At 58.5% G+C, this 12869-nt stretch overlaps 1 protein-coding gene across 4 annotated transcripts in view; it reads right to left on the minus strand.

Annotated features, from left to right (window-relative positions):
• CCDC85C (coiled-coil domain containing 85C) overlaps nt 1–12869 on the minus strand; it is a 52034-nt gene that overhangs the window by 9981 nt on the left and 29184 nt on the right. For 2 of the 4 annotated variants that reach the window (XM_075531285.1, XM_075531284.1), the window contains exons 2-3: nt 3379–3455; nt 2368–2440 (exon numbers count right to left, since the gene is read on the minus strand). In XM_075531285.1, the coding sequence (XP_075387400.1) occupies nt 2368–2440; nt 3379–3455 (150 nt within the window). The remainder of the gene's footprint in view (nt 1–2367; nt 2441–3378; nt 3456–12869) is intronic. The other 2 variants (XM_075531287.1, XM_075531286.1) reach the window with 1 other exon arrangement.

Below are 12869 nucleotides of genomic sequence, written 5' to 3' on the forward strand. Positions count from 1 at the left end.
TGCCTGAGGCTACTCGAGGGTCACCTGAGGGTCTCAGGGTGGTGTGGTGGGTGGTGGGACATGGATGGGAAGTAAGGACGAGGGAGGGGGCCAGTCAGAGAAGACAGCTGAGGACTTCGGGGTGAGGGTGGAGGCCAGTGCGAGGTAAGGTGGGGAGCCAGCCAGGGGTAGGAAGTCTGCCAGCCACAAGTACACAGAGTGAGGAGAAGACTAGCTTGCCCCATGGGCGAGGGGGTGCTCCAGCCTGGCCCCCACACGCTCAGTCCAGCCTCCAGCCTCCCCCAGGAGATGTGGGCTTTGCTTCTCTGTGGGGCTGGCTGCTTCCTTGGTAGCGGGGAGGGAGAGGGACCCCTGGGCCAGGGTCAATTACTGTCCCCACCCCCCACCCCCCAGAGCCCAGATAATAGTGTCCTGGGAGATGGGGGGGAAGGGGGGCACTGAATCATCATGGAACTGCAGGGGTGCAGGGAAGAAGAAACTGCGGGGGGGGGGGGCAGACGGAGGACTTGGCCCTGCAGCCTCTTAGCCAAGCGTAGCCACCATGATCCCAAGGAGAGCTAGGGGTGGGGTCAGGAGGGGACCTTTCCCCCATCCACATGTAGCAATGCCCATTTAGGGTGGTCTGAAACTGAGAGTATTCCCCCTTCCCTCATAGTCTCTCTCTCTCGCTCTCTCTCTCTCTCTCTCTCTCTCTCTCTCTCTCTCTCTCTCTCTCTCTCTCTCTCTGTCTCTCTCTCTCTCTCTCACACACACACACACACACCGTGGAAATACTTGCCTTGATTACCCCTACATATGGTAGACTTACTACCTATTGAAGCAGAATCCCCTGTTGGCTTAGGAAACTGGGGGTGGGGGGCACGAAGTGGGGGAAAGGGGGCAGTCATAGCCTCCACATGATTGCCACCCAGTTCGCCTGCACTGAACTCTGCAGACCCATAGTGACACCCACCCCCAAAGGTGACCCCTCGTGATTGTAGGTCACCAAGAGGTAGCAGGCTTGGCTGCCCCATCTTCCTCATAACCATCCCAGAATCAGTTCAGACCTCAGCCAGGCCTGCCCCACCCCCACCCGCCTCCCCTCCATGGCCCACTGCTCTGTAATGGGCAGGGAGGGGTGGGCCCCTGCTGGTCACCCTGCCTCCCCCAGGGGCCACCGCAGGGCAGAAACCAATGGGTGGTGAGGGAGTGGGGGTGTGAGTGCCAGTTTTACAGCAAATGGAGGTCAGGGACAGGGGTGGCTTGAGAATCCCCAAAGCCGGGTGCTATCCGAGCCACCCCCACGGGCCCCCAGGTGGCATGATGTCAACAGACCCCCGGGCTCCCTGCGAGGGCCGAGAGCCAGGTTCTCCTCTCCCCCTCCCCCTACTTGTCCCCAACTCAGCTCAGACCCCAGACCCTCCCACCTGGCCCACATGTAGGCTCCTGGGGCCTCTGCCAGGAGGCTCCTGGCTGGCATCCCCTACAGCCAGTGACCACAGGCAGGTGGTGTCCAGTGTCCCAGCTCCCCGGTTCCTCTCCCCCTCCTCAGAGTGCTGGGTCCAGCCCTCTGCTAGTTCACTGGGGGGAGCCACATGTGAGCCCCTGCCTGGAAGAAACCTGGAGGGAGACCCAGTGCCCCCCCCCACAAGGTGCAAGCAGTCCCTCGGCCACAGGAGGAGGCTGGACTCGTCTGCCCAGGTGGTGCTGGCGGCCACAGCACGTCTAAGTTGTCTCTGTCCTTGCGCATAGGTGCCACCGAGTCGGATCACTTCTGGACATACAGCACAGAACGGGTCCTGGGCCGTGCCCACAATCATCTCGATGGTGGCGTCTACTGCTTCAGCCACTGGGCCAGTCCATCTGGTCGAGGGTCTTTCTTTTCTGCTGCCCTCTGCTTCCCCATGCACGGTGTCCTTCTCCTGAAAACACGTCCAAAGTACAGGAGGCAAAGACCTTGCTTCTAAGGAGCATCCTGCCTGTGCCAGATTTCTTCCTGGTTGCCTGTGTTCCTCACCAACAGTGCTCCTCAGTGGAGAGAGACTCCTCACCATCCAGCCCATTGTCCAGCGTGCCCTGTGGGCCCAGCCCGAGGCTCCCTGATGGGACTCTGTGCCCACACCCCTGGCCAGCCTGGACACCACCCAGGTGGGCAAGATGAGGGCGGCTGTACCCACCCCAGGGCCTTGGTCCTGTCCCATCAAGGGACTCGGGGACCGGCCACAGCCACTCCAGGAGGAAACAGGGCCCCAGCCCTGGAAAGAGGGTGCCTTGTGAGACCAGGGGTACTCACAGAATCGCAGGATATAGGGCAAATGATCCTGCAAGGTAAGCCTGGCTTGTGTGTGCCCCACATGAGTTAAGTAAGCACAGTTGGCCCTTGCTTACCTTGCTGACTGGGTGCTCTGTCCTGGCCAGGGGGTGTTGATGTGAAGGGCAGCTTTGACTCTGTAGGGAGGGGCTGTGGGGTTGTGAGAGAGGGGCTGCCAGCCCCGCCTGCAGCAGACACTCTGGGGTAGTGAGACCCCTCGTCGGTAGAGAAGCACAAGCCAGGCTGAGCGTGCCGCCTGAGAACCAGCACTGGGTGGCAGCCACACCCCCACTGGAGTGTGGGAATCACCGAATTAGAGACACTCCTGACTCCGCACTCTGCCATGTGGGGTGTGAGGAGGGGGCCGAGCCACAGCCCAAGGTGAGGTGTGCGCGGAAGGCTACACAGAAGGAGGTGGGAGGTGTGGATACTCGGGCCCCATGGGGGAGCAGGGAGAGGCCAATGGGAGGTGGGCACATGGAAGAGGGTTCCCTTCATGCCCGGTGGGGAGGAGGGAGCCTCCCAGAAGGCAGCAGACGCTTCAGTGCAAAAGCAGGAAGGATGGCCGGCCAGCCACAATGGGAGGGGCCTCAGAAGAAGCCAGGACCTACCCGGTATCAGGCTCCTTCATGGCCCTTCAACCTCACAGCCAGCCCTCCTCATCGCCCCCACCCCACAACATCACAGCCACACCCACAAGGCACAAACACTGTCCACTTAGCCTAGCTCCGCCCCCACAATGCCCCAATTAACCCCTCCTGGCCATCTCTTCTCTAACTTGCCAGGAGGATGGTCAGAGGGTGCTGGGCCAGGTCCCGAAACAACTCCAGCACCCAGCAGCAGGGGGGTTTCCATAAGTCCTTCTCCCCACTTGCCTATCAAGCACCCACCCAAACACAGGTCTCACCTGTCCGCTCAGCCAGGGCAGCTGGCATGGACAGACAGTGACATTTGGCAGCTCAGAGGCCATGCAGTAACAGCCCAGTCTGTGGCCTGGCAGGTCCCAGGGTGAAACACTCAGCCAGGCGGCAGCAGGACAGGTGGAGACAGGTGGGGCGTGGGGCGTGCGGAGCAGTGGCTGTGCCTACCTGTGCCACGAGTTTGGTGTCACCCTCCAGCAGCTTCGCCTTGCCCTCCAGCTGTCGGGTATAGGTGGCCGAGGGATCTGAAATGAGGGAGGGGTGAACAGATTAACCACCCGCAGAACCCATCCTCCACAGTCCCTCCCCTCATTAAAAGAGGGCCCATCCTGTCTGTCTCAGGGCCCCTCCTTCAGGGGCCTTGCCACCCCCAGCGGGGAAACTGAGGCTCCCTGTCCTGCTCCATCCAAAGGGCTGCAGGCCCTTCTATTCACCCTCGGGCTGCTGGTGACTCAAAAGCCCCTTACAAACAATTGGCCTGGTGGTCAACAGCACATGTCCTTCATGCTTACCAGTCACTGGGGGAGCCCCCAGAGCAGACAAGCCCACGGAAAGCCCTTCCCCAAGCCGACCGAGGGTGGAGGGAGCTTGCCTCAAGGCATGGGGCAGAGGTCCCCAGCCCTCCAGCTCCCTAACCCCAACACACCAGGGCAGAAGTGCAGCCGGCAGAGGAGACTGCAGGGCCCCTCTGCAGCGCCCACCCACCAGGGATCTCTGGTCTCAGTCTCCCCTGGTCTCAGTCCCCACCCTGGGTAGGGGCTGGGGTGGACTACTCACAGAGGACTGCCTTACTCACTAGCACCCCTCCCTCACCACAGGGGACCCAGGGACCTAGGGGAGCCAGACTGCTTGGTTCTTTATACCATCAGGGTGAGGACAATGGGCCAGGACAGCAAACCCCACCCTGCTCACCCCTGGCTCTGGACACCTGTTGATTACGGTGGGCACTGCTTCCCTGCACACACACGGGGACACCAATGCCCTTCTCACCCCTCTGTGGTCCCGCCTGCCACACACTTTGGGCATGTTACCAGGAGAAGGGCATCCTGCTCGATAAGATGTGACACAGTGACTGCTACAATGGGCTCAGACACAGCAACGACTGTGAGACCAGCGCAGTCCTGGGGTGTTTGGGTCTGTGCTACCTCGGGGCAATGTGCGCCGGGACTGACACGGTTCTATATCCTCCCGAGGGTGGCACTTCATTACGGCCGCCCCAGGAGAATGGTCCTGGTACGCCCTGTCCCCAGCACACCAAGGTGGGCTGGGTAAGATGCTGGCGCGGACAAGCCCTGGATGCTGAGCTCAACATGGGAACCTGCTGCTGCTGCTGCATTTTTAAAAAGCCAGGTCTCCACTCGCATCCTCAGAGCCCTGTTGGCACAGTGGGTTGCACATGGGGTTGCTAAGCACCAAGGTCAGAAGTTCCACTACACCAGCTGCTCCAAGGGAGGAAGATGAGGCTTTCTGCTTCTTGAAGTTACATCCTCCGAAACCCATGGGGGCAGCTGTCCTGCAGGGGCTCTGAGTTGGATTAGAGTCAATGGCAAGGAGTTTATTTTGGCTTTCCTGTGCATTCAGAAAAAACCAAACTCACTGCCACCAAGTCGATTCTGACTCATAGCGACCTTCTAAGACAGGGCAGAAGTGGCCCATGGGTTTCCCAGACTAGAATCCTGCACAGGAGTAGAGAGCCTCATCTGTATCCCAAGGAACAGCTAGCTAGCTGGTGGTTTCAAACTGCAGACCTTGTGGTTAGCAGCCCAGTATGTTTAGGAAGGACACATGTAAAAAGACCGACCTACTGTCCCCGCCACCCTACCCCCAGTGAAGGGCTGCTGACTCCGACGGCGTTTGTTCATTTTTAAATGCTCGCCTGATTCTAGAGCGAGGGGCAAGCTTGCTTTAAGGAGAATAGAGCCAGATGTACTGATGGCCCACCCCATCCCATGGCCACCCCCTGAAGTCATTGCTTTAAGCCAGAGGAAGGCAGAGGTCTCATCATGCCCTCTGCCCAGACCCAGCATGTGCCTGAAGAAGCCAGCAGAGCTCCTTGGGATTCAAGCCTGCCTCCAGTCCCGGGTGGGTCCACATGGGTGAACAGCCTGACCCGTGCCCCAGCCACGCAGCCTGCTCTTGGCACGGCTGACTGGGTTGGAGGGAGAAGACCCAGGGGCCTGGGTCCCTGAGCTAGCGGCTCCTCCCACAACCTCGGGCAAGCCTGGGACCGCCCAAGCCTCCGGAGACAGGCATGTAATTAAATTAATGCCGGGGTTTGGAATCATGAGGCAGAGCCATGAGGGACTGCAGAGGAAATGCCCAGCTTGGCTGCTTGTTGGCAAAAGGAGGGGATGACCCCTTAGTCCAATGCTGGGGATTCACAATGCCACTTTAGAGGGGGGCTCCTTTGGCCAAGACAGCTGTCTAATGCTGGCTCCTCTCCACCCCTCTTCCCATGGAGGGCCTGGCCATGGCTGACTGCTGGGCTTGGGCAAGAGGAGGAGCCTGTGCAATTGAAGGGGAGTGTCAGAACCCAGAGAGTCTCCCCAGCCCCCCATGGCTGTCCCCACCTGGACTGGATTAAGCCCCCGCTCCCTGGCCATCTCATCACCACCCTCTCAGCTCTCCCCCTTAGCCTCTGCCACCCGGCTTCTAGCTTCCCCGTGAGTCAAACATTAAGCGTGAGGGGCAGGGGCACTCACCCCACAGTACCCCAGCCCCACCCCAAGCCCAGCAGGAGGCAAAGAGTGGCCCAGGCGACACCTGGATACCTAGCATGGACTCTGGGGTGGGGGTGAGGAGGCGGCTTTCCCAGACTGCCTCACATGGTCTCCCCGGCCCTCAAGCCTGTCAAATCCTGGGCCATGACCCTCGTCCTAGGCCTAAGACAGTCCGCTTGTCCCCAGCGAGAGGCATTTGAGGAGGGCAGGTTGGGAGCTTAGGCTTCCATGCCCAAGTACTGAAGGGCACGGAACAGAGGGAGAGGGAGGAACCTGGGCCTGTTTCCCGGAGATGCAGTGGGCAGAGCACTGCAGAAGAGGCAGGCGGAGCAGGTAGGCCTTTGAGGCAGAGGCCCGTTTGGGCAGCTCTGTGCCAACTTCTGTTCCCTGGTACATCACAGAGCCAAGAGGCAGTGCCAGGAGGCAGGGTGGGGTGCGGCTGGGGCATGATTCGTGGATGCAGCCAGAAGGCTACATAGGAGCATGGTGTTTCAGGGGCTCCCATCTAAGGAAAGGGGCAGTCCTGCAGGGGCCTGGCCTGAATGATGACTGTGACCTCAGATGCTGGCCTGAGCCCGGACACCCACATGAGAGAGCACCTCCATCCCCTTCAGCCACACGCTGTGATTGAACACCTACTGCGTGCCCAATGTCCGCTGCCAAATGAGAACCTACTGCTTGCATGATGTCCACCACCGCCAACTGAGCACCTACTATGTGCCCAATGTCTACCACCAAATGAGCACCTACTGTGTGTATGATTTCTACCCCCAAGCAAGAGCCAGTATGTCCAATGTCCGCCACTAACCACCTGCTCTGTGCCCAATGTCCATCACCAAGTGAGAGCCTACTGTGTGCTCAACACCTACTACAAACAGAGCACCTACTGTGTGTCCAGGGCCTACTACTAACTGAGCCCTGCTGTGCCCAGCACTGTGGGGCTGGGATGCCTGGCAGACCATGGAGTCCAGGGGGTGGATGGGCAGGAGCAGTTGGGGCCAGTCCAGCGAGGGTGACTGGGACATAGTATGAGGTTCTTCTTGGGGTGATGAAAATTTTCCAGAATTCAATTGTAAAGATTCTACAGCTCCATGAGTATAACACCACTAACTGCAACGCACAGGTTAAAGGCAGGAACTTAATGGAATGTGGATTACATCTCAATAAAGCTGTTGTTTTTAAAAGGTAGAAGGTGGGAGAAGAGGCACTTTACACAAGCAAAAATGTCAAGAGTCAAGAGACTAGAGGAAGAAAGCACAAGGAGGTGCCCAGGCAGTGAGTGGGGACAGGTGCCATCTTGGAGAAACTCAATGCCAATCTCATCCTGGCACTGACAGCAGATCCTCGGGGTCACATTCAGAACCCCACAAACCCACAGGGCCATGGGTGACAATGGGCCGAGGCTACAGGAAGAGGTGAGTCACGAGAGTGAGACAACAGGGAGCAGGCTCCTGACCCAGGGCAGGACATTGGGGCTGGGAGATGCTGCTTCCAGGGCGGGGCGGACACACAGGAAAAGCAGACACCAGGAGACAGCACGAAGGAACAGGAAACGCTGACAACTCCGGCACCTGGTTGCTGATGGGGGAGGGGGCAAGATTCTATTGAGCAAGAGGCACATGCTGAGAACATCTACAAAGGTGTGCATGGACAGGTGTGCACGGGACAGGTGGACCACAAACAGATTGCAGGAAGCAGGTGTGCAAGGTCAGGTATACAAAGAAAGTGTGCAGGAACAGGTGTGCATGGGGCAGGTATGTACAGAGAAAGTGTGCAATGACATATATGCATGGGACAGCTGTGCAGTGATAAGTGTGCAAGGGCAGGGGTGCACAGAGCAAATATGCTGGGACAGGAGTGTATGAGACAGTTGTGCACATAAAATGCATACATGGACAGGTATGCACGAGACAGGTAAAGCGTTGTGCCGCCATTGGCACACACTGCCAAAGGACACACCCTGCAGGAAGTGGCAAAAACCTGAGCACCACCTTCTCTCTGGGGAAGGGCGGGATGGTGGGAAGTTCTCTGGGGACCTCGAATCTACTCAAAACGCTTTGTTTCTCCTTCAGAAAGTGCTGAAGCCAAAGGGCCACACGTTTGGCCACATGGGCAGTGAGGTCAAACTCACAGCCCTTGGCACATGGACTTGTGAAGGGCAGCCGTTCCGGACACAGACACAGACAGCCTCGGTGAGCTTCACCCACTGTGCCCCACCCCCGGGGCTCCTGCAGGGTTCCCTGCTATCGCCCATTTTCTGAGGCTTGCCTGGCACGAGGCAGGGGTCCGAAGGTGGTTGGAGGGTGCATGAAAAGAAAGGGGATTTCCCCAGGCACGATTTGGAGCCCCGCCTATTCCTCACGGAAGACGCAGCGTTTGTTCAGGAACAGGAAGCACATCCAGGAACATGACCGACTTGTCGGGCAGGAAACTGGAGTCTCTGGACCCCGACATGGCCCTCCTGGGGTCCAGACTCGGGGGTCCTACAGAAAACTCCCAGCATGCTGGGGCAAGGGGCTCCGAGGACGGCAGGCAGGAGGGGCCAGAGAGAGCGAGGCAGGACACCCCAGGGAAAGGAGGGTGGGATTCCAGGTGACCCAGCAGGCAAGAGAGGGATGCCGCTCTGAGAGTCCCCAGCACCAAGCAGCCCTCCAACCAGGCAGGGTGACGGGTGACCAAGCTGGAAGGACAGCAGGCTTGGCATGGGTGGCCCCAGGCTGCTCGCCCCACAAAACCAACCACAGACTTGATTCAGTCAGAGCTGCTGACCAGAGGGGGCACACAGGCCGCGTCGGGAGGTCGCGGGGAGGGCACCCGGCGCTGACGACATGAACACCACAGGCTGTGTGCACGTCAGCGTAGCAGCTTCCTCAGAAGAGGGGCAGCGGGGTGAAGAGGGGAGCCAGGCAGGCTCCCAGCACCCCCATGTCCCCATCAGGCCTCAGTTTCTCCCCTCTGACAACAGCAGGGGCTTGTTCCGGGGAACGCTCTCAACTTGGGCTTGGGGGCTGTGGTCGGTAGGGCAATGTCCCCAGTGGTGTCCCTGCCCAATGCCTGGAGTCAGTGATGGGGCCACCTGACAGAGGACGGGGTCTTTGTAGTTACAGTTAAGGAAATAGTGGGGAGTCTTCTTGATGACCTGTGTGGGCTCAGCCAAACCTCCCGAGTCCTTAAGCCCTGAGAGATTGCCCCAGTTGTGGTCAGCGGGGGCCTGCAGGCACAAGCAGTGTCATCCAGGGGCAGTGGCGCTGGCTTTGAGGATGGAGGAAGCACTGCCACCACAGAGCTGGGGGAGGAAGCAGCTGTCCCAGCCCAGCCCCTGTGAGAGAGCCAGGGACACATAGGGGTGGGCCCTAGTGAGGTGGGCACCCATTCCCTGTGGCTGGCAGGAGCAAGGTAGAAGAGGCTGCCACAGCAAATATGGACTGGGCCAGAGTGTCCCACCTGGTCTCAATGTCCCTGGCACAGAGGGGACCGGCCAGGCTCAGGGCTGCCCAAAGGGAGGGCCAGCACTCCCATGGTGCCATCTCAACCAGGAGCGGTGGACAAGTGTGCAGGTTGGTACTGACCAGGCTTGTGGCCTTTGGGGGAGCAGCAGAGCCTCCAGCCCAGCTCTGCCCCCAAGCCCCCCTGCCCGGCCACCTCAATGCAGCTGAAGCTGTCCTCTGACCCAAGGCCCCACCCACAACACTCAAGGGCACCTGCTGACCTTGCCAGAGCTTGGGACGTCCTCTCTTCCTAATGACTCTGGCACCATGACACCCATGAGGCCCTCAACAGGAGCAGCAGGCCAGACCAGATCACCCCAGGCTCCCAGGTCGGGGCAGCTGAGAGCCAGCGGGTTGGGCCGGCTCTGCCCAAGCTGCCCAGCAGGGTGAGCCCCGGAATCTCAGGGTGCAAACAGAGCGCTCTCCCCACACCACCAGCCTAGCAGCTGTATGACCCCCCCCCACCCCACCCTCGCCCAACTACTAGTGACCAGCTGCCTCGGAGCCTCCGTCTCCTCCCCTGTAACTAGAAACGATGATGTCCCACCCCACAGGCAGAGGTGAGGGTGTTGGGGCACCAGGCAGGCCCCCGGCAAAGAGGACAGAGTGGTGAGCAGCCTTCAGGGACCCTGTAGGGGTGGTGGGCACTCACAAAAGGGACAAGTTGGCTTGAGGCTGTAGCTGGCCACGCTGCCCACCACACAGCACCAGCCACGTAGCGGGCTTCTCTAAGAAGATGTGAAGGCTGGGCACAGCAGTCCCGGGATGAGGTCAGTGTTTGGTTGCCAACGAGAACAAACAGACCTCACTCTGACACGGGGTTGGCACCGCGCCACGGGGAAGTGGGGCAGGGCACTAAGGAGTCTCCCTGTTTCATCATGGGTACAGGTGACAGCCAGGCCACCAGGACCTGCCCCACCACAGGGGCCCTTGGACCTCAAGAGCCAAGGGCACCCTGCCCCGACCTCGCTTTCTACTTGTTGGTTAGTGGGCGCCCAAGGTGCCCACCAGCCTGCCCCAGGGAGCAGCACTGCTAGTGAAGAGTAGGTGCCCTGGGCTCTGCCCACAGCGACCCCACAAGGAAGCACATCTACACCTTGAAAGCCAAAGTCCTCTCTCCCCCAGGGCACACCCAGCCAGCATCTGTCCCCAGCAAGGGACAATGGCAACAACATTAGTGACATCTCAAAAAACCCACTGCCACTGAGTCACCTGACAGGACAGGGTGGAACGTCCATCCCCTGTGAGTTTCCAGAAGTAGAAAGTATTATCTTTCTCTCAATGAGGGGCTGGTGGTTTTGAACTGCCGACCATGCAGATCACAGCCCCACTCATAACCACAACACTATCAGGGCCCGGGGGCCATGGGAAGCCACAAAAGCATCAATACCAGCGGATGTCACAGGCCTCACCAAAGAGCAGCAGTGCGCCAGCCACCGTATCAGGGGTGAGTTCATGAAACCTCTGAACCTATAGTGCTCAGATGACATTATAAATATCCAAATGGCCCTTGGCAGAAAAACAAACAAACAACATTTCTCAGCCCAGGGTAGCTACACGCAAGGTCAGCACTTCAAACCCACCAGCTGCTCCTTGGAAGACAGGCGGCAGGGGCTGCTCCTCCCATAAAGAGCAGCAGCCATGGACGCTCCCACGGCAGTGCCACCACCCTGGCCTAAGAGGTTGCTGGTTTCCGAGTCCTGCCTTAGAATTCACGAACGGATCCACAAGGGCACATTTGCACTGAGACAGCCCTGAAGGCTGGAAGGGACAAGAGAGGACGGACATGGGGCTGGGTGGGGTCAGTGCAGTGACATGGTCTTCCCATAGCGTTCCGGCTCTCGCAGGTTTCCTGCTGGTCGTGTCCCAACAGGGAGGTGAGCCCCTCATCTGGGCTGCATGGGTTCCACACGAGGAGGGAAGAGGCCACATCATTTCCGGGCCATCCCTGCCCCAGCCCCAGAGACATCACACAAAGCCGCAATGATGAGCCATCTACCAGTCTGGCCTCTTCCAAAATGTCAACAGAATGTCAACACAGGAGTGGGCACTGTCCCAGGTGACCAGCCACCGCCAGGGAGAGGAGGCCCAGAGTGTGGTCTGGGCTCCCCCTAAAGCCCACGCTGGGACAGGTTGGGGTGGGGAGTCAACCGATGTGACATTTCCTGGTGTCCATCCGTGTGTTGCCTTGGGGTCCAGGAGCGGAATGCCTTGGCCTTAAGGACCCACGCTAAATTAACTAGGGTGACAGTCAGGAGAGCTCCGAGTTCTCTCAAGAACAAGACAAGAAAGCATGAGGAAGATAGTCGTCCTGTGGGGTCCAGGTGAGAGCTAAAGGGAGCAGGGGTGGGGAGGGGGGGCTTTGCATTATTCTCCCACATCAGAACCCGGTTCAAAGCTGAAAGTACACACACCGGTGCGCCCCCGCCCAAACCCACCAACCCCAGGAGGGCGATGAACTTCGTTGTTAGATGCCACCAAGGCAGCCCCAACTCATGGTGACCGGGTCCGGTCCTGCATCCACCATCCCGTCAATACACCAGGGCCCACTGTTGCAGCCACGGCATCCGTCCATCTCACCGAGAGCCTTCCTCTTTGTCCCTGCCCTGCACTTTACCAAGCCTGATGTTCTCCTGGGACTGGGCTCTCCTGACCACATGTACAAGTACACCAGACAGCATCTCACCCTCTTTGCCTCTGGGAAGCACACTGGCTGTATTCCCACGACGGACCGCGTGTTCTTCGGGTGGCCCATGTATATGTAATGTTCTTTGCCAGCACTGTCATTTACAACCCAAGTAGCTTATCAGTACTCATTCATCACTGTCAAAAACTACCGCAAGAGTCTACGAGGTGAGTCAGGGGAGACGTTGGACAGAGGAGATGGGTGCTCCTGGGTCCCCTCTGCGCTTTCTGTACAATTTCTCCAGAAATCCCAAACTAGCTCTTAAAAAATCATCTCATTTGCTGAAGACAAAATGGGTGCATAAGCAAATGTGGTGAAGAGATCTCATGGTGGCCAGCTATCAAAAGATATAGTGTCTGGATCTTAAAGGCTTGAAGTTAAACAAGCAGCCATCTATGAGGGAAGCAAATAAGCCCACATGGAAGAAGCACACCAACCTGTGTGATCATGAGACGGGATCAGGTATCAGGTTTCAAGAGATGCAAAACAAACAACCATATCAATGCGAACGAGGGGGTTTAGAGTGGAGACCCAAAGCCCATCTGTAGACAACTGGATATTCCCCCACAGAAGGGTTATAAGGAAGGGATGATTCAACCAAGCTGCAGTATATATATAACTCTGACAAAACACACATCATTCCTCTAGTTCTTGAATGCTTCTCCTCCCCCCCCCCCACCCCTCTCCATGACCCAGCTCTAACTTACAATTCTGGTAGACTGGAGAACACATATTGGTACAGATAAGAGCTCTCAACACATGGAA

This window comes from Tenrec ecaudatus, chromosome 14 (genome assembly GCF_050624435.1).
Source record: "Tenrec ecaudatus isolate mTenEca1 chromosome 14, mTenEca1.hap1, whole genome shotgun sequence".
Taxonomy (NCBI): domain Eukaryota; kingdom Metazoa; phylum Chordata; class Mammalia; order Afrosoricida; family Tenrecidae; genus Tenrec; species Tenrec ecaudatus.